At 34.7% G+C, this 20,795-nt stretch overlaps 1 protein-coding gene and 1 long non-coding RNA gene across 7 annotated transcripts in view; one reads left to right on the top strand and one right to left on the bottom strand.

Annotated features, from left to right (window-relative positions):
• The window catches only part of GULP1 (GULP PTB domain containing engulfment adaptor 1), a 154,148-nt gene that overhangs the window by 124,145 nt on the left and 9,208 nt on the right, over positions 1 to 20,795 (top strand). For 4 of the 6 annotated variants that reach the window (XM_084523614.1, XM_084523610.1, XM_084523612.1 and 1 more), the window contains 5 exons: positions 1,194 to 1,310; positions 1,702 to 1,794; positions 10,945 to 11,169; positions 13,961 to 14,099; positions 20,652 to 20,746. In XM_084523614.1, the coding sequence (XP_084379740.1) occupies positions 1,194 to 1,310; positions 1,702 to 1,794; positions 10,945 to 11,169; positions 13,961 to 14,099; positions 20,652 to 20,746 (669 nt within the window). Of the gene's footprint in view, positions 1 to 1,193; positions 1,311 to 1,701; positions 1,795 to 10,944; positions 11,170 to 13,960; positions 14,100 to 20,651; positions 20,758 to 20,795 lie in introns of all 6 variants that reach the window. The other 2 variants (XM_084523613.1, XM_084523615.1) reach the window with 2 other exon arrangements.
• Positions 2,172 to 9,270, bottom strand: LOC311438767. Its single transcript, XR_014694298.1, has 2 exons — positions 5,602 to 9,270; positions 2,172 to 5,018 (listed from the first exon to the last, which is right to left on the bottom strand). It is a non-coding gene; the product is annotated as an uncharacterized lncRNA (long non-coding RNA).

The raw sequence follows: 20,795 nt of genomic DNA, 5'->3' as shown, positions 1-20,795 counted from the left end.
GTCCTTCCTCCCTCCCCTTGCCACGTCTGTCAAGTTTTTAGTGCCTTGATCCGCTACCAGAGAATTAGTTTCACCAACCACTGACATTCTCTCATGTCTGAGATAAAGCAGGGCAGCTGCTCAGTAATGTATAATAGCAGAAAATATATGTATATAAACTTCAGGATAGGAAATGAGCAAAATGATGTCTATTTGAAACGTTTCATGTGTTTTCCTTGGCAGAAAGTAATTAACAAAAAATACTGGAATCAACACCAAAAACAGATGCTTAGTTGCAGGGTTTTTTTTTGTTTTTGGTTTTTGTTTTTGTTTTTTTTTTTTGTTATCTAGAGCCTCTCTTTCTGATTTGTTCTGCAGTAGCTAAGATATACAAAGAAAACACTAGGGAAATAATTTTTTATTTTTATTTTTTAGAAAAGAGTTGCACATTCACTTATATAGAATTGACATGTAATTATATATCATTCTATTACGTAGACATTGTTCAGAATTGCAGTACACATCTGTTCATTCCTCCTCCCATTTCTATCTTGTCTCTTTTACACACATTCCTGTGATTTTAAATTGGCCTTACAGTTTCTGCACACTGATGATGTTTGTCTTCCAAGCTAACCTTCCTTTTCCTCCCTCTGCCCTGATATTCCACTCACTGTACTTCTTCTCTTTCACTCTTTGTTCACTAGCACCCTCAGATTTCAAAGGATCAGCCCCCTTTCCAAGAAGATAACTAGGACTGCATACTCTCTGTATCCATTACACTGTTCTTTTACTAACTTAAACAGTTATTCTCTAAAGCAGTCCTGTTTAAGTTTTTTGTTTTTTTTTTTTTTTTCCTCAGTCTAATTTGCTTAAAATAGTTTCTTGTATTTTCTCTGTAAAGGTGGTTTTATTTTTGTTTCCCAGTTAAGAGAGAGGCATTAATTTCCCCTTCCTCTAGACCTGAGATCTTCACACACCTCTACTGAATGTCATGCAGATGGAGAAGAGGCTGGGATATTTTTATGTTGCTTTCATCATGCTTTCTGTACTTTGCCAAGGGGTTTTTGCCATGCTCCTTTCAGTGTGGATTTCATGATAGATGAAGCAAAACCTTTGAATGAGATACATTGTGTAAAGTATTTTGTGATCATCTGAAATGAAAGTAATTATAAAAATATTTTTAATGCACTACTTTCAATTTGTTTTATGTGAAGGCAGAAGAGATAACTTTAACAATTGGTCAAGCGTTTGACTTGGCTTACAGAAAATTTCTGGAATCCGGAGGAAAAGATGTTGAGACAAGAAAACAAATAGCAGGTTTACAGAAAAGAGTAAGTTTTGAACTATAATTTCTAAAGAGATAAAAGGAACATTCTGCTGTAATTATGTAATGTTTTCTATGACAGCATTATTTTCATTCTCAGAATTTCATTTCATTCTCAGAATTTCAACAGATACTTTAAAACTAAATAAAGACCTGATAAGCATGAAACAATATTTTGTTCTTCCATCTTTTTGAAGTGACTAACAGAAATGAAATGTTGAAATATATAACAATCACATGTTCAGAGTTAATTATTTTTTGTAATCAGATAAGTGGCTAAGCATTACTTCTAAATTACCAAAACTCAGATAAAGCTTATTGTAAATGGACAAGTTTATAGATATTGTTGAAATGAATGAATATCCCAATAGCTGTTGCAATAACCACTTGCTTTGTAGATTCAAGAATTAGAAACTGAAAACACAGAACTGAAGAATAAAGTTCAGGATTTGGAAAATCAGTTGAGAATAACACAAGTACATGCATCTCCAGTAAGTACAAGAACATAACTCCTATATGTAACGCTATTCTAAATTTATAATCATCTGTGTTTAGATAATTATTAGTATCCATGCTGTTTCCAGTGATTATGATTAACACAAGTGATCATGTCACAAATCTGTAGAAATGCAGTACTGAAGTAACAGTAAGATTGTGACACAACAAAAGCGCAAATGGCGGTCTCAATACTTTGCAGTTCTTCAAGCGTCTTGTCACACCTATTCGTTGCTGCATAAAGACTGTAAATACTCCTTTGCAGATATCTAAGCACGCTAGCTAAGGATGAAGAACTCTGTTTTGAACGGAAAGCATCTGGTTTGAGAACACTGCTTTGTGTTTGTTTTTTTTTTTCTACAAACTTTCTGTCACAAGCATATCGTTACTTACACCTCCCACTTTCTGAATGACTTCTAAAAACTTTTGTCTGTCTTTCAAGGAGTCATTAGGGCCTCAGGAATTACCATGCCAGGTAAAAAGGATCACCTAAGGGTTCCTCAACAGTCAAAATTTCTAATGCTTGTTCTAGTTCCTATAGATGACAGAACTATTTTTAAATGACTGATTGACGGTGTCTTGTGTCTAGGCAGGACCCCTAAAAATGCAAGTTGCATTACAGATTGAGCCTAATGACTCTCCCATTCTTAAAAGCCTATTCTCCCTACACACTGTTAGGTAACTGTAGAAATAAATTGAGCTTCTTTATGTACTTATACTAAAATCTTAGAAAAAGACATACTGCTTTTAAGTTGTATACCTTGGGCCAACCTTTTCCCATCCTGAATTTGCACCATTTATCTTTAAATGGATGTTCAAAAATGTGGGCAATGTAAAAGTATGTTGATAGTGATGACAATTTTTCAGTAGTGTCTATAGGCTTCCTTGATATTGATTAGATGTTTGTTTACATGATGAAAAGTCAAGGTCACTTCATTTTCCTAAAGTCTATTTAGTAGAGAGAGCACAAATTATAAATATTTTGTGTAACTCCCACAGTTAAAACTGTTAATTATGGATGTCTTATCACTTATGAATTACTCAATAAAAGGAGATAAACTTTTTTTCCCATATTCTACATTTAAAATCAATTTGGTAAAATATTCTATTTTCCTTAATTATAATTAAAGCTAATTTGTTTTATTTATGAATATAAATGAATTTTTAATTAAATTAAACAGACTCTGAAGTCTTTTATGATGGGCATGGTTCTCCTTCATTTAAATTAATAAACTAGGTAAATGCATGTAGCAAAAAATTAAAGAAACGTATTAATAATGACCAAGAAAAATATCCTGTAGTGTGTGTAGCATGCACTCATGTTTCTTTTCTCTTTTAATTCTGTAGTATCTTATCTGTTATTAAAGATGGAGTTAAGATGGAACAGCTATTTGTAAACTCTAGGTAGTGTTTTATTGATTTCTGTTGGCACAATGAATATGTATATTGCTTAAATATCACGCTACAACAAAATTATATATTAATTATTGATGATTACTAATATTGAAATATTAACCATTAATTTAAATTTTTTGAATTTTCTCATTACTAGAATTGCAGTAAGAGCCAACTAACAGCCTACTTAATATCTACTTTTCTTCCACAATAAAATAGTCTTAGATAAATTGTCTGGATAAATATTGGAATAATTTGCCCAGACGTGCTGAGGTATCTATACCCTTGGAGATATTCAAAACCTTGCTGGGCATGTTCCTCAGCAGCTCCGGTGAAATGCATCCTGCTGGATCAGGAGTTTGGATTAGACCACTTTCCAACCTATGTGATTTTTTGATGAGATGTGCACCCAACAATAAAAAGTAAACATCTTTAGGAAAATGTCTTTCTCAGATCATATATAGAAACCTAGTCTTATCCACCAAACACTATCAACTTTTGTTCTTTACCAAGAGACATCATTCAAATAGGTCTGCTTTAAACTAGATTGTATCAATTAAATTAAAGCCATCAATTGTGCTAGCTTATAAGTACATAGAGATACAACATGTAGGTTGAAAATCTTCACTGTAAGGAAGAAGCAGCATAAATATTACCAAGACTGAGTTTGATGAAGGAACCATAAGTCGGGATGCTTGGAAGGGCAGGAGATATGATTTGGTGATAAATATTTTGTCTTTTACTATGTGAGCAACAAGCATGTATGAAAGAAGGAAGTTATGAACATTTCATAGCACATTTCATTGTCTGTTATATTTTGCAATAAATCTTACACACTTAATTCACATCAACTATCATTTCATACATGACTTTGTAAAGCCCCAGCTCCTATTAGTAGAGAGCAGAAGTAGCTTAAGGATTTTTTTTCCCCCCTATGGACTGTATCAGTGCAGTTTACTGTTACTTTGTGTGCTGTGGTCTAGATCTGCTGTGCTCTACGGATCATTTAATGAGGGATGGCAAGTTTAAGCTCTCATACTTGATACCTACTCCGATAATATTACTTGTGCCATTAACTGGCAGCACAGTAATTTCTAACAAAATGTTTAGTTTCCCTAGCCAGCTACAGATTGTTGTAAAGCTGGTTCTGTTTATGCTTAAATAATACCTTGGATTTTCTGACCTTATGCTTTATAGGTTGTTTTTGGTTGTTTGCACACTGCTTGAACTGTTTCTTAACGTTTACCAGATGTGCTGAAAAAAATTTCCTATCTTATATGTTGTTGACTGTGCTCTTCTTTTAGTGATTAATGTATGGTCTTGGAAGCACTTGGCAATCAGAAAGTGCTTTAGCTCTTTAGCAGTCAACATTAGCAACTTGATTAAACAAGCATATTCTTGCAGAAGCCCACGATGTTGCAAGGGGCTGTGATGACAGTTCCCAGAACATGACAAATATAAACATTTGAAATGTGTGTGCTACATCCTCTCCATCAATCCCCATCCCTATGGAAGGGAGCTGTAAGCTATGCAATCTAAGCAGATTCATTTTAGGCTGACAATGTGTGTGGTTTTCTTCTTCCACTTGAGGGAAGGCTTGGACTTCTAAGTACTTATTGCACCTGTAGCATGAAATAACGCAGTTACAGACACCAAGCGATGCCACTATCATGCTTTCTTTGTTAAACTATCTAGAATAGAATATCTTTCCCACTTGTCACTTGAAAACCATTTATTTCCATTGTGTCTACCTGCAGCACCAGTGTAGCATTTTTTACTCCTGTTGGTTCCTCTTGAAATTTATTCATTTTGGTTTCTTTAATTACTCCAGTGTCGTGGTTTAACCCGGCTGGCAGCTAAACACCACGCAGCCGTTCGCTCACCCTCCCCCCTCCCTCTCTGGGACGGGGGAGAGAAATGGAAAGTGAAGCCCGTGAGTTGAGATAAAGACAGTTTAATAAGACAGGAAAATAATAATAATAATAATAATAATACAATGATGATAATAGTACTACTAATAATAATATGTACAAACAAGTGATGCACAATGCAATTGCTCACCACCCGCTGACCGATGCCCAGCTTAACCCCGAGCAGTCCGGCCCCCTCCCCCCGGCTAGCCACCCCTATATATTGTTTAGCATGACGTCAGATGGTATGGAATACCCCTTTGGCTAGTTCGGGTCACCTGTCCTGGGTCTGTCCCCTCCCAGCTCTTACTGCACCCCCAGCCTGCCTGTTGGCAGGACAGAGCAAAAGTCTGAGGTGTCCTTGGCTTGGTATAAGCACTGCTCTGCAACAATTAAAACATCGGGGTGTTATCAGCACTCTTCTCATCCTAAGCCAAAACACAGCATTCCACCAGCTACTAGGAAGAAAATTAATTCTGTTCTAACTGAAACCAGGACATCCAGACACATTAGTTTTCCTGTTAATTTTTAATGAAATGAAGTAGGTGAAAAATACCTTTAGAAACTTGAAGTCCTACTCTCTTTGTATTATTTTACTGACCCTGGACACTGTTGCTAGAAAACAAACAAACAAGCAAAAAGCCATTTTCTGCTTTTTCTGCCAGGGAGGCTAAAGCTCAGGTCTTCTGATTCCTAGATCATTTTCCAATAAAAAAAGATCAGATTTTGTCTTCTGATGGGACTTTGGTATCCAAAAGACAGAAACTGAGTTTATTCAAACTGTGGATGTATAAATTAATGTGTGTATAGGATTAAATAAATGACTGCACAGTTGAGAAAAAAAAAATTAAAAAATGGTCTCAGCATGCTTTGGTTCTGAGCAGATGACTCTAGATCGTCATTTGAAATAAACTTTGCTAACTCATAATTTAAAATAGGCTTGGTAACTACGTATGAAGATGTACATAAAAGCTGTTTGCTGGAATTGTATTCAAGATCAAATATATTACTATGAAGACTAAAAATTCAGATAGTCTTTTACTTCCAAAGTATTTTAAAGATTTTCTTAGATATTTTTCTATAGTATCAAAGATGGTACTTTGTTTTTTTATATCTGTGATGCTTCAGACCAAATTAGTAGTACCATTCTAGAGTGCAATATGTGATTTTACTGACAGATTTACCTCTCCAAAAGGAGTTGGTCATGTGATCATGTGTTGAATTCTTGAGTAATAATGTAGAACACTTCATCTGCAAAACATAATGCTAAAACTTTTTAATTTGCAGTTCTCTAATAACAAAACATGTCTAAAGAATGCTATGCATAGTCACTCTTCCAAAAATTGTCAGTGGTCTAACGAAGAGAGGAAAATGCAAATAGTGAATTATAAGCTAAAGATTCACTGTGAACACAGAAATAAAAATATTTTTGAAGATTGATAACTTACATATGAGAGTGTTTTACCAGCTGAAGCATCCATGTTTGATTGTTTTAATTGTATTCTTTTTTAGGCAATGATAATGAAAAGAAATTGGTGTTTGTTGTTAGTTCTCAGTTGTTCCATTAAAAAAAAATCCACTAATGAAAATTGTAAATTATGATGACAAGGTTTTAGAGAAAAAAGTGACTTTTCTTTCTAGAGTTCATATGTAGTCAAACTATAGGCTCTTTTGTGAAATACAAAAGGAAACCTAATCTAAAACTGCTTTCCTGATTCTTCTTGCTTCCTGCTTTGCAGGCCATGTAAGGATTTATTAGAGGACTTATTTTAAAATAATTCTGGCAGACTGAAATGGGTGCAAATTACATGCATAAAAAACGCAGTCATGTGCCCTTCACATTTCTGGAACACCTAAGCAGGTGTGAAGTGCTGACAGCAAGTAGGCTTCTGCTTTTGAGGGATATATCTGCTGTCAAAATTCTCAAGTTTCTTGATTGTTAGCATCACTAACAAAATGTTTGGCTGTTCTAAATCTAGACAAATGGCCAAAGTAACCTCAACCTGAGTTAGCTGCCTTTTCTATCAGTTCATAAACTGTATGAGAAAATAAAACTTCTTTCTGAACCAATAAAAGAAGCCATTAAAAGCAGTGAGAAACTAAAAAATACAACCAACCAAACAAAAAAACCTATATCATATAACCAAAACTTAAAAATAAAATTGATTGTGAAAGTCAAACATCAAACTATCAATCTTCTGCATACTTTTTCTCCCTGGGTATTGTAGCTACTTAGATTTAAGGTTGTTTAGCAAGTTCAGTAAATAATAAACTGCTTAGTTTTTCTCCTCCTTTGGGGTTGATGTTTTTAAGTATGCTGGTCTTGCTGAAACTTTTACAAGCCAGACACTAAAATATCAACATATTTGTATTATGCAACAGAAACTGTCACTTTTTATCGTATCCTGAATGAATCAGTGAAGGGCATACTGTCCAGTTGCCTTAGTATGGTTAGCTGCACTTACATGCGCCATGGGAAACGTTGGAAATGTTTCTCTTTTTTCTCACTCCCTTGCATGTAAAGCTAAAATTTCCATTACTTTTGTATCTGTGCTGTTTACTTTTCATCTGTTTTAGTGGTTTGGAAATACATTAATCACTGGTCTTTCTAGCGTTTGGTCTTGATTATGTGGGAACAATCTGATTTTCATTTTGTTATTTACTTATGATGAGGTTGCTTGAGTTTATATCAAAATAAGTCTTTGGATGCTGCTACTATGTATAAATCCAACTTTCAAAGATCAGTGCATCTCTGGGAGCACTAATTGATGTGACATGTTGTTGGTTTTGTTTGTTCTATTTGTGCTATTTATACTGTTGGTGTTATTTAGTGAACAGCCTGGGATAGCTGTACACAAGGCCTTGATGTGGGTTGTGGTTACGTACATACAGCACCAGCAGGTTTTATTTAGTAGACTGAACAGTAAAACACTGTAGGCCACTAAGGAACCTCTAATAAGATAAGAAATTGTTAATCTATTTTGGGCATGTCTGACACTTCTCAAATGTACCTTGAAGGCTTTCTCCTTGACCAATATGGTTAAGAAAAGAAAGTTAAGTTGGGATAATGTCCTAACACCAATTTTAGGCAGGAGAGAGAGAGAAAAAAAAAAAAAGAAAAAAAAAAAAGATTATCCAGGATAAGAAATTTAAAGAGAGAAAAATCAAAGTCTTCTGAGTCTTCTGAAAAGGACTAATAGACTGCAACTATGAAAAGACTACAGACTATGTAATACGTAGGTGCCTGGTGAATACTTCTTACTGTGGTAGTGTTGCCAAAACCTCATTTATTTATTTTTTGCAAGTCCAGAGCATTAAAGATGTTGATTTATCAGACCTTTTTTTAATGTTAAGTAGTGAATTAGAGGAGCATGGGCCATCTGCACTTGTTGCCCTCATTTAATGTGTGTGTGAAGTGTTTAAAAAAAAAAAAAAAAAAAAAAAAGAGAGGAAAAAAAACCCTGTATGCTTATTTCAGTTATTTCAGAAAACACTTTTGGAATGTGTCTAGACACATCACTTGATTTATATTTCTGCTGAGAGTACCAAATGGGAATATGCTCATGTTTTTTCTTTCCCTATTTTCTACTCCTTCAATTTTATAATATTGTGTATCCGGTTCATTCATATTGTTTTGCTGATTTCCATCCTATATGCATTTTACTGCTTTCTATATGTTTTTGTGTTGTGTTTTTTTTTTTTTTTTTTTTTTTGTTATTTTTCATGTGATATGCTTACTTTTTTAATGGAAACTATTCATTCTCTGTTTTGCATTCTAGGGAAATATTTTACTTCTTTAATTTGACTGTTTATATTTAGTATCTTCCAGTATTTATTTTTAAGAGTTCTATTTTTTCCATGTATATGTATAGCAGAAAGTATTACATGGCAGTGGAAGAAAAATGCTTTCCAAGTCATCTGCTTGTAGCCTGGTAACACTCTTGAAAAAATAATAATAATAATAATATGGATATTTTTTCTTTTACTCATTACCATTCCAAATCCTCAGTTCTATAATTTCCAATACATTATTATTCTTTATAATTGCAATAAAAATATTTTTTTCTTATAAACTGCAAATTTTGAAATAGAGAATTTTGTGGTGTTTGTTAATGTTTTCCTAAGTATGGCATTGTTATTAAATTTGGATATCCAGGCCCTAAACCTGACTTTCAGTTCAAAAGGATTTTAAATGTTCCATTTTATACATAATAATGGGGAGAAAGAAAGAAAAAAAAAAAAAAAAAAAAAGCTTTACATCATTGATTAATTCCTGATCTTCTGGAGTTATGCAAACTTCTAATGAAATAAACACATCGTATCAGATATCTAACACTGTATAAAGAGAGTGAAAGTAGACTTAGACATTTTTGCTGCACATATCTACCACTGCTTCATTCTGGGCAAGGTTAAGTCAGAGTGGTTTTATGCAAGGTACCTGTAGCACAGACCCAGTTCCTGCCTTCCACGTGTGTAAACTCCTACTCTAGCCAAGAAGAAGCTCATATGCTCAGTTCCTTCTGTTAGGTTTCAAAGATGAATCTGTCCTTCTCTAAAACCTTGCTTTAATGATGCAAACCTGTTTTTGAGGTATAAATTAGAACTTGGCCCCAACAGAAGAGTTGGTTGGATATGTTTCTTAAATCAAATATTTGAAGACATTTTCCTTCTGCTTTTCTTTCTAGGATCAATCATAAAGGCTCTGTGTTTCTAATTTCATCTAGAAAAGATCCATTTCATTTGAAATCTGTTATGCATAGCAGATATTTCTAAGTCAGGCAAAATTTAAAGGACTTCTTTTTTAGTCAAAATGGGCAACACCTTCAGGTTGGCTTATATTCACAATGAATATTGCTGGAATGTGCACTTAAATACTCCATGTTCATGTGAGACAGCCAGCTTCAGGACCTTGTTCTGACCAGAACCTTGAAATTATCACTTTCGTCTTAGGTGGATGCTCTTGCCATCTGGTATTGTGGTGTGACAGTTACTCATTTGCCTCTGTTAGAAGTTGTTCTGTGGGACTTCAGAGATCCAGAGAATCTTGAAACTGTCAACATTTTGATTTCTGCAGCAGCAAAGTGTTATTTAGTCCTGGATCCTCTGCTGCTGTTGTAGGGGAATGAGGATCCCTTTGTTTTGCAACAAAGGATCTCAGGTTTTGATTTACCTACTGAAAATCTTGTTCTCCAGGTTCAATGAGTTATTCATATGCACAGAAAAGATGGCAGTTGTTATTGTCCATAAATGTTTACATACATAAATTCTACAGATAAGGAAATGAAACAAAGTCTAGTATTGATATAAGCCTTAAAATTTGTGTGCCATTAACTTCTATTGAAAGAACATTTTAGTTGAATATTTATTATTTTTTCTATAAATATTTGTGGGATTTAAGTGGTAGGTGTTTCCTTGTATGTAGAACGAAAAGTCTGGCCTGTGTTAACCACCAGAGTAACTCTATTACTCTACACCAGAGATGTGCTTAACTGCTAATTTACACATGCATGTGTGAGATGTTGCTATTATGTTGGTGGATTTTGACATTTGTCAGTAAAGCTGACATGCCTACTTTTGAAAATATCCCTGTCTTCATTTTGTTTTGATGTGATTATCAAGGCACAGGTTGTCTTTGTTCCAGTTAACACTGGGCTACCTGTTGTTATGGTACATTTTTAGATTTTGTTTTAAAGTATTATTGAGTTTTGTAACATCACTATAGCACTGACCAGCAAGTTGCAGACAAACTCGTATGAAGTATGAAATGTCTTTTTCATCTTTCCCTGACATTACCATGTTCAGTTCCTCAGAATGTTTTCTCTTTCTGTGATTTCTTTTCAGCTGCTGCACATAAAGTGTGATAATGATGAACATATGTTTCAAAGACCCTCTACTTTTTTCTGGTGTAACAATGAGGATTCACCTCCTTGTTTAGATATCTCTTCCATTACGCTTACTCCTAGGAGTTCTCCTGACTCTAGACTACCAGCTGGATTGTTAATTCCACCACCTTCAAAAAGTGGTCTTCCAAAGCCAACCAGTGAATACAGCTGCCCGAGACCTCGTGTAATCCTGCTGTGCAAAAGCTTTTTCTTTTTTTTTTTTTTTTTGGCTTTTCTGTGTTCTGTTGTGTATTAACTTGTGTTAAAAATTTCACATTTTGTACAGTGGTTAAAGGACAGAGCAGATGTATCTTGGATTCTCTAGCAATACTCTTAAAATATGGAATTTGCAAAGGCTTGCTCTTGTTTCTATGTAGCTTTTTCTCTCCCACACCCAAAACAAAATTATTATTTTTCCAACATTTTAAATTAGTCCATTAATGAATCTGCTATCTATCAATCTTCTGTTGAAATTATTATACTAAGAATAGCTATTCAAATCGAGCAATTCTGAAGGTCCAGTCTGAAGGGCTTTTTTCCTTCGTGAATTAATAGAAAAGTAGTTAGCAGTTATCTGCCTTTTAGTATACTTTATAAAAACTCTGTGCAAAATGAAGGGTAAAATTATTTTTAATTATAAGCAATGCTTTTTCATAGCAATATGCTAATAATCTCAACTTCTCTTCCATTTGCAAGTAACATTTGGCTGTATTTGGCAATCCATGGCTTTTTGCATGTGTTCACAAAATAAAAATGCTTCTTGTGCTTATAGGTATTTAAAACACACATTTCTTAAAATAGCTGACAGTTTTACTTAAACAAGTAGTATCAAAATGTCCGTCAACTCTAACAAAATGGCATATAGACAGAAATGTCGATATAAAGTTTGAGTTTTGCTGTTGTGCCAAAGAGGCTCATTTATGACTAAACATAAATACTGCTTATTTATCCACCTTCTATGCAGAAATAAACACTTAGCAAATAAGAAGAATCTACGTTAGTATTTACTGTTTCAGAGCCTTTCCAGGATTATCAGTGTTAATTGTAGATTAATATATGGCATGTACTTATGTATTAAACCGATCCCACCTTCCAAATGCAGACAAAACCTACCTACAATCGGATATGGTTTTGTTTGTATGATGAATGAGATATGAGACTCTGTATATTTACTTTGGGTCAGGCATATACATTGCCCTGCTTTGAGTCAGATCAGATGTCTTCCGATGATCTCCTTCAACACAAATTATACTGAATCTCTTACCATGCATGAAAGCACCAGGAGGCTAATGTAAGGTCCACGAATGCAGTAATAAGGGACGATTGTGTCTAAGGAATATTCACTACAATCTTTTCATAATAAGTATTTGAAATTGCTATGCTATTTCTCATATTGAGGTCAGTAAGGGATCTGTGTATGTAAAAATCTTTAAAACTAGTTGTTTTAAGAAGCTCAACTCAGGTCTAACAGGGTATACAATAACAGAGGGAGTTCTTTTGTTTGTTTTTGTTTAAACAGGGAGGAAATACAAATAAAGCAACGTATGACAATGTGGCTTGCTTTTATGCTTGGCATTTCAGTATACCCAGTTAGAAATATTCCTGTTTTTTGGAAATATTGAACTGTTTTAGATCTCTCATTGTCCAAATTAAAAGTATGGATTCAAAACTCCTAGGAAATATGTAACGTAGGACCCCAGAGTCTAGTTTTCTTTTAGCACTGTACTGAGGAAGACCATGCATCAATATTCTTTCCTTCTCAGCAGCCACTGCAGCTTCCAGATGTAGTTCAAGGCAACCTATGGGCTTGGCTTAGAAATGTGTAATGTGTCATGAGTGGGCAGCTGCAGTTGCTGCAGCAGAGACACTAAAGAAAGAAACATTGCAAAATAAGACTTAAGGCCATAAAATTCTCATGGACCAGCATTGCAAAAGACAACCCGTTTGGCAGGTTGTGGTATTCATGTGTTCTGAGTAGAAGAATCCATCTGACTTAATTTAATCTGCACTTAAAAATTTTCATGTGAATATTTTAGTCAAATTGAGTCTTATTTAAAAGTAGCAGATTTTCCTGGTGCACAGCAGTGTGTCATTCTCATCTGCAGAATGTAGGTTTTTGAGATGTCTAATTAATAACATTGACATTAGTTTTCCATATGCATTTTGCCTTCAGCCTGTCAACGTGAGTTTTAAACTATTTTGTCACCTGTTTTAGCATTCAGTATGCTTTGATTTGACTGTGCCTTATTTGTGTCCTGAATTAATGGACAGATGGCAGGAGGAATGAGTCATTAAAAAATAAATATGACTGTAGAGTGGTAGTTAATTGTCATGTTTGGGGTTTCTTTGCTTATCCAGTACTTTTTAGAAGCCTGCCAACCTTCTGTGCGTTATGAATTTAATTCCTTCTATTCTACATGAAAGATGAGAATTTTATTTTGGAAATCAATATTCACTGTAATTCGTGTCCAGGTTGTTACTTATCAAAAAATACATGTGAAGCTTTGATCACAGTGTTTTTTTTTTTTTATCTCAAAAGGAAGAAATAGTAAAGAAGTAACACTGGGATTTTGTCTTCTAATTTTAGCTACTTGTTCTGTGCATTCAGAAATGTAGCGTATTGCTGTTGCCATGTTTCCTAAAGTGGGTCTTGTGAAAATAACTGTATTCATACTTCTGGAATATAGAACTGCTTATCACCAGCTTTTTCAGGTTTAACCATGATATATTCCTGGTTGTACAGGATTTACTGAAAATGGAAAAATTACAATGCTGCTTATGTATTGGGGAGTTTTAGCATGTCTGAGACTCTGAACTGCAAATGCCATTCGCTTGGTGTCAGGAGCTGTTTTGTGCATGCTGTTGTTTATTTTCAACTTTTTTGAAACTAGCTCTTATCTGCATGCTGAAAAATTTAGTGTTGTGATTTTTTTTCGTGTGAAATATTGCCCTAATATTTATTGTCCTTATTGTAGGCAGGCAGTGTGACACCTAAATCACCCTCCACTGACATCTTTGATATGGTTCCCTTTTCTCCCATATCCCCTCAATCATCAACACCTACTCGCAATGGTACACAGCCTCCTCCAGTACCCAGTAGATCTGCAGAGATCAGTAAGTTTTATGACAACTGACCTAATTTTTTCTTACATATTATTTATTTTTTTAATAAAGCTTCTGAAGAGGTTTGCATACATTTTGCTTGAAAAGCCAGGTATGTTTTTTTGTAAATCACGTTTGATAATGACATTTAATTTTTATACCATCTTCCCAGTCATTGATGTTGCTGCCAAGTTACCTTATAAACAAATATATTTACATGCTGAAACTGTATGGGGACTGTAATTTGCCTTTTCTTTCAAAGTATGTTTCTCATAGTTAATTCAGAAAATATTTTGACTTCCCTTTAGTTCTTTCCTTGTCAAGCCACATTTGTAGCACCTAAAATCTATGTTTCTTGGGAAGATAGCAAGTGGAATAAGTATGGTGAATGATGATGCAGAAGAGAGTTTAAGAAATCCCTCAAGTTGTAGAGTCTTGGAATAATATTTTTAATACTGCATTTCATATATCGTCTACACCTTTGTTTTTCAGTTATAGTTGATGAACCAACATGAGTGGGAAATTCCTGAAAATCTCTAAAAGATGATTAATAATAGCAAATGTATTTTCCAAATGTTTGAAGGCCGTTAGATTAAGATTCTCAGCTTCACTGGAAGTCATTTAGGAGTCCACAGATTGTTTCTGAAAGCTTTGGGGACTTGGGGGAGGTGAGGGAGAGGGAAGCAAACATACAAACAGTGTTGGAGTTTGTAGGAATATCAGTCTGAAGGAGGTACTTCCTCTCATGCCTATTTTAGTATGGCTAAGGAACATTAATGTTACTGTCTGCCACCATACACCATATTTGAAGAGTTCCTATCCATCTTGGGGGATGTTGCTAGTACATAGAATTTTCAGGTATGAGTGCAAACTGCACAATTATAAAGATGCAGTGTGAAACTTCAGTCAGCGAGAATATTCCCCAACAACTTATGTACACACCTTTCTTACAGAGATGTCACCCTCTGAAGAGATCTTGAGGGTGTGAATTTAATAATAAATAAACAAATCTCTTCTATTTAATCATATTTTATAATTTGAAACAAATTTGAGGTTTTTTAAAAGGCCTATTAACAGAATTAAAAAGTGTTAAAATAGTTCTTTCATAGTTTAGTAGAATACTAAACCAAAGTTTACTAGAAACAAAACTGCTATAGTAAGATTTTTTTTGTCTTTGTAAAGAACAGAAAAAAAGACGCCCTCCCCCCAACATTAACTGTTTTTGTGTTTTGTTGTTTTTTTTTCCACAAAAATGCAAACTTCAGATATTGTCATAAAATTTATCTCAATATGCATATCCAAAATCAAAAGTAGTAGCTTGAATTGAATTATAAGACAAGATTATTTTAGCAGTTATCCTGCCCTGGTTCCACTTCAAGAAATTGTGGGTTTACATGGAAGTCAGCACCCAAAACTGAGTGTTCCTGAGTATTCCACCTGTGTGATTTTGTATTTCTTGATTCACTGGACTTTCTAATAGAGAAAATATGATAAATAACAATGTGCACTGTTTAAAAGTGCTGTGTTTATTTTACACTTGATTCATTTGCATTTAAATTAAGCTTACAGAGTTCAGAGATGTGGCAGGCAGTGCCGCGTCTTGTCAGCTGTCTGTTAATACTGCGTGCTCCTCTGTGTGCCGTGCTTCAGAGGGAGATTACAGAATGATATACTGTTCTGTGTATAGTGTTGATCCCTGCTCTTTCAGTCTGTGTCCTGGTATATTATATGTTGCAAACTGTTGCGTTCATCAACTTAACATCCTTTGGCATATGTCAAAAATGCACTTTGAAACAGAAGGAGATTTTATATTCAAACAAGGGCTTAGTGTCTTAGATGAGAAAGTTCAGATCCCTTAAGAACTTCATTCAAACTGTGTTATGTTGCAGTATTAATAATGTGTACAATAATGCATTGTTTTATATGTTATTGCTGCCAGTAGAGGCAGGCTGGCGTTTCTTTCTCCAGTACAAGACAGATAGGTGACAACCAAGATGAACCAAAGTTTTGAGTCTAATTTTCTGAGGTGGTCCTTTTGTGTTATTATCTCTTTTTTCTTTGTCACAGCACTGGAGCATTTTTTTCCCATCATTTTTGATGAAATTATAGGATGGTTTTATTGTTTTTTATCATTTTTATAAATGACGTCTTTTGCTTTGATTAGTGCTCAGCAAGTAGTTCATGAAGCCTCAGATTGCAAATACTGGAAGAAGAGTACAGCACTCACCTTTTCTTGGAAAGGTTATCTCCAAATCATTTTGTCTTTTTTAAAAGGGAAAAGATTCTTGCAGTTTTTAATTCTTGTTCAGCAGTAGAGCAACATGGCTTCTCAGTAAATGTCTACACAGTAGTGGATATCTAAGTAATAGCAAATGGGTTTTGTTGTGTTTTGTTTTTTGACTATTTTAGAGGAGAAAAGTTCATGCTCTTTGGGAAGGAATTTGCAGATTGGTCATATATATGATGTCTCTTTAGATAATAATTACAAAAGAGTGACTCTTTGAAAAACAAAAGACCTTTCCAGAATTGTGTTTCTACTCAAAATGTTTCTGAGAATTACTTCCTTTAATGCTGATTTTACAGTGATTGGCTTGCAGGCTAAACAGAAATATTGCAGCCCAATACAATAATTATTTAATTGAAAGATTGACACATACTTAGTGCAACCAAAAATACAGTGTTAAACACCATACTGCTGCTTCCTCAGAGCATGGGGTAAGGGACTGCAAGTGTTCTTGTAAGTTATTGTGAAAAAATAATAAATTTGTGTATTTCTTGTTGGCACAGCATTATTGTCTTATCTCAGAGAAGAGTGAAGAGGAACATTCTGTTGAATTGTCCAACATTTATTTCACTCAAAGGCATCTGCAGTAATCCAAGGTCATAACTGGCAGATGTAGAAATCTGCTCCAAGACGCTATCTTTCCAGAGTCTGTCATGGTGGAGCCTTTTTTTTTTATGGTGTAATAACTCCCTCTCTCTTTCTCTCTCTCTCTCTCTCTGTCTCTCTCTCACACACACACACACACACAAAGAAAAAGAAAAAGGAAAACAAACAAACAAAAAAAAGTAGCCTACAGCTAAGGGAAAGGTTTCCTGGACCTCACTACCTCAGCTTATTCCAAATACTTTCTTGGGTCCTTATCTTCAGTGTGATTAATTTTTGTCATCACAGCTGCTCCAGGACATCTGGGGAAACCACGTATCAGCATAACTCTGTATCTGGATGATAGCTAATGTAAAGAAGATTGGGATTCAAAATACAGCAGAAAAGCCAAATATTTGTAGAGTTTTGTTTGCTTGGTTATTGCTAGATTGGTGTTTACCATGGACTGCAGGCTGCTACTCTCCAGTATTACTTGTTTCTTGTCCTGAATATCAGATCTTACTTACTTACAGAAACAAGAATTTATTACCTGTTCATGTCTTTCTGTGGTTTGAATTACGCATGTAAAATGTTAGCATTTCATGGTTTTGATTTTTTTTTTTGTTGATTCCCAAGCAGTGAATTTATTTCTTCCCAAGAAGGAATGGGATTGGACAGAATGAGGGAAAGGAAATTGTGTGCTGTTTGAGGAGATTGTTTTCAAATGCTTACTGGTTGCTTTGTATTGGAGAAAGAAATGCCTATCTACACTACAATTATTTCTAAGAGTGTGTCGGGCAAGATATTCTTGTTATATTTAATATATTTTCATGCAAATACTGTAGCATGAAATAAAATACTTCTGGTTTCTCTAGTCTCTACTAAAAAGGAGCACAAAAGTGAAAAGCAGGGTGAATACTGGCAGAGAAGCTTATGGAGATCCCATACAACATCGGAGCCTCTGTAGTGACTAAATTTTAGTATTCATCCAGTTTCTACTTTTTCTTCAGGTTCTGTTCAAAAGAGAAATCCTGATGATGATATTGAAAGTATTTCGTGGTGCATTATTTCTCCCTGACTCTTAGCAATGCGCTCTCTCATATAACACATAATCTTTAAAGGCAGAAAAGCAGTTGTACTATGCACTTTTACAGCCATTTCACTGAAATGGTTGTCAAATTGAGAGAGTTCCTGAACTATTTCACAGAAACTCAGCCAGGAAATACTTACCTATTTTTAATTTGATTACGTACAGTTTTAATATGTTTTAAGAAACTGTTTTCATCTTTTTTTTTTAATCTGTTTTTAAAAATCTGTTTTGATAAATTACTTCCTGGATAACTTTAAAGTTGGCCTTGAATAGCAATATGAATAAAATAATCCTTCACGTGAAGGCACGTTCCACTTAAGGAGCTAAAGCTTCTGCCATTCTCCTGCTAATTAGCTCAGTACTGTCATTAATAAAAGCACAATAATTAGGCATGAATGAGAAAATGTGCAGAATAATGTACAAAATATGTGCTTTCAAAAATAGTGATAAGGCCTTTCAGTCCTAAGAAATGAAAGTTGTGTCTTTCATAAATACATTCTTCGAATATTTGTGAAGGCTCAGTGTTGAAACTGGCTGCTTTTAGCTGTCTGAACACACACAGAACTGACAGTTCCTTTTTAGGGTAAAAAATAACCTATAAAAAAGAGAGGAGGGGAAAAAAATGGACTTAGATACTGAACAAATAGATTTATGAGACACATAAAGCATAATCGCTTTCTCCTCAGTAGAGGTTATTTTGAAAGTTAAAGCTGCTCCACATCTGAAGGTCACCAAGTAGGAGCATAAAAACATATAAGGACACTGGTTACACTGGAGCAGACCCATTTTGGATGTGAGAGAGACAAGGGTGAGGTAGATCCTATTTTTTACATTATATTATCCCAGTTGAAGTCTCTTTTTCATAAAGGTGGTCTGCCTTTGCCAGGAAAGATGGAAAGTCTAGATTTGGAGGGGGCTCAAGTGGGCTTTTGGAATAAGGTTCTCAGATCTGGGCCGTCTTCTGTTGCCATGTGACAATGTGTAGCTGCTAGAGGTGATTTTTAAGCATGTTATTAATCAAGTTCCTGCTTGCTTCTGAACTTTATTACGGGAATAATGGTAGCTGCTAATTATTTAAAATATATGCATATATTTAAATATGCAGCATGGTAACACCAAATGATTTAGGTCAAAGCCCATGGACACTTGTGTGTACAATAAAATGTTGAAGAGCCTAGACATGTAGAGGTCTAAAATTTGGACTCCATGGATGCCAAAATAATTACTTACATTTAGCCTATACGAGCATATATGCAGCCTTTTCAGCATTGTGACAACATGACTGGTAACACTGTGACATGGATTTTGTGTCATGTTCTCAATTGTAGCTTCCACAGTTATGTTAAGGGTAAAATTTTAGGCTAAACCAGAAAATCAGCTATTAATTTCCAAGGTACTAATAGCCCTTTTCAGGCTTTTAAGGTAACACTGAAGTTAGGTAGTATGATTACCAGGTTTCTTGCTGGTCAAAAATGAAAGTCAGAATACAGGATAATGGTTTTAATATTTTCTCCAGCAGTAATAAAACTGCGTTAACTTTGAGTGTTGCCCCCAACGTGGTTGAATTGTGTTAGAAAAATAAGCTTCATACAAGTTTTGGTCAAGGCAATGTGAGATAGAACAAGTGTATATAGATGGCACTGTTACCTGGAGAGAAAAAAATCTTAATATTGAGAAGAAAAAATGTATCTATATAGACTGTTGCATGCGAAGAAGTAGTAGCATTACAGTGTTCGAGTAAGGGAAAAAAAAATATTAGAAGTGTTTCTTATTCAGATTTAAAAAAAAAGAAAAAAAAAAAAAAAAAAAGGCACTAGACAGTATCCTGCTTCTAAAAAGTTTGAAACTGTATGTTGTGACAGAGAGACATTTGTAATCATTGTATTTATGGATACAGATTTAGTGGAATTTTAGGGTAAGTGAGCTTTCACAGTCTTCTACTTTCTCTCTCTCTCTCTCTCTCTCTCTCTCTCTCTTTTTTTTTTTTTTTTTTTTTAAACCTGTTATTCCTTGCTTGGGTTTTATGGCCCTGGTAATTAGTTGTTACTACCAGTTGTGCACTGAGGACCTCTATCAAGTGACCTTCCTTAAGTTAGGGTAGTCATCTGTCTTTACAAAAGGCCTTAACCTGATGGTGAGGAGTGGCAGACAGGAGATAGGAAGGCTAATTTATTTGGGAAAATGTGCTTCTGACATAATGTTAAGATGAAATTTAGCAATTGACATGCAGTTGTTCCCTCTTCATTTATGAAACCCCTATACAGCCTGATTACAGAAGGCACTTCAATAGGAGCTCCCTTATTCAAATTGGAATTTCTTCTCATCGGGTCCCTGAAATTCTTACAGAAGGCACAAGCCTTTAATGAAAACCACATAGAGGCTCAAACAGAAGTTGATGGTGTTCTTGGAAAAATATTTGAGTATAAAGGTTTGGAAAACCAATCAAGACAGGACTTTCAAATATGAATGTTAAAAATTGCAGTTAATCAATTGTGTATCTGGACGTGTTGTTATTCACCTTTTAAGGAGATGTAAGCTGACTTTTTCAAGGAGCTATTGTCATAGATCACACCTTTTCTCTCAGTGACTCATTTTTCTGTTGTTCCAGAGAGAGACCTTTTTGGAGCAGAACCTTTTGACCCTTTTAGCTGCGGAGCAGGAGATTTCCCTCCAGACATTCAGTCCAAACTAGATGAGATGCAGGTAATTATTGAGTTGTTAATTATGTATTTTTCTATGGCAATATGAATAT

This window comes from Aythya ferina (assembly GCF_964211825.1).
Source record: "Aythya ferina genome assembly, chromosome: 6".
NCBI lineage: Eukaryota > Metazoa > Chordata > Aves > Anseriformes > Anatidae > Aythya > Aythya ferina.
Note: the sequence above shows the minus strand (reverse complement) of the source record. Positions and strands in the feature narration are given on the sequence as shown.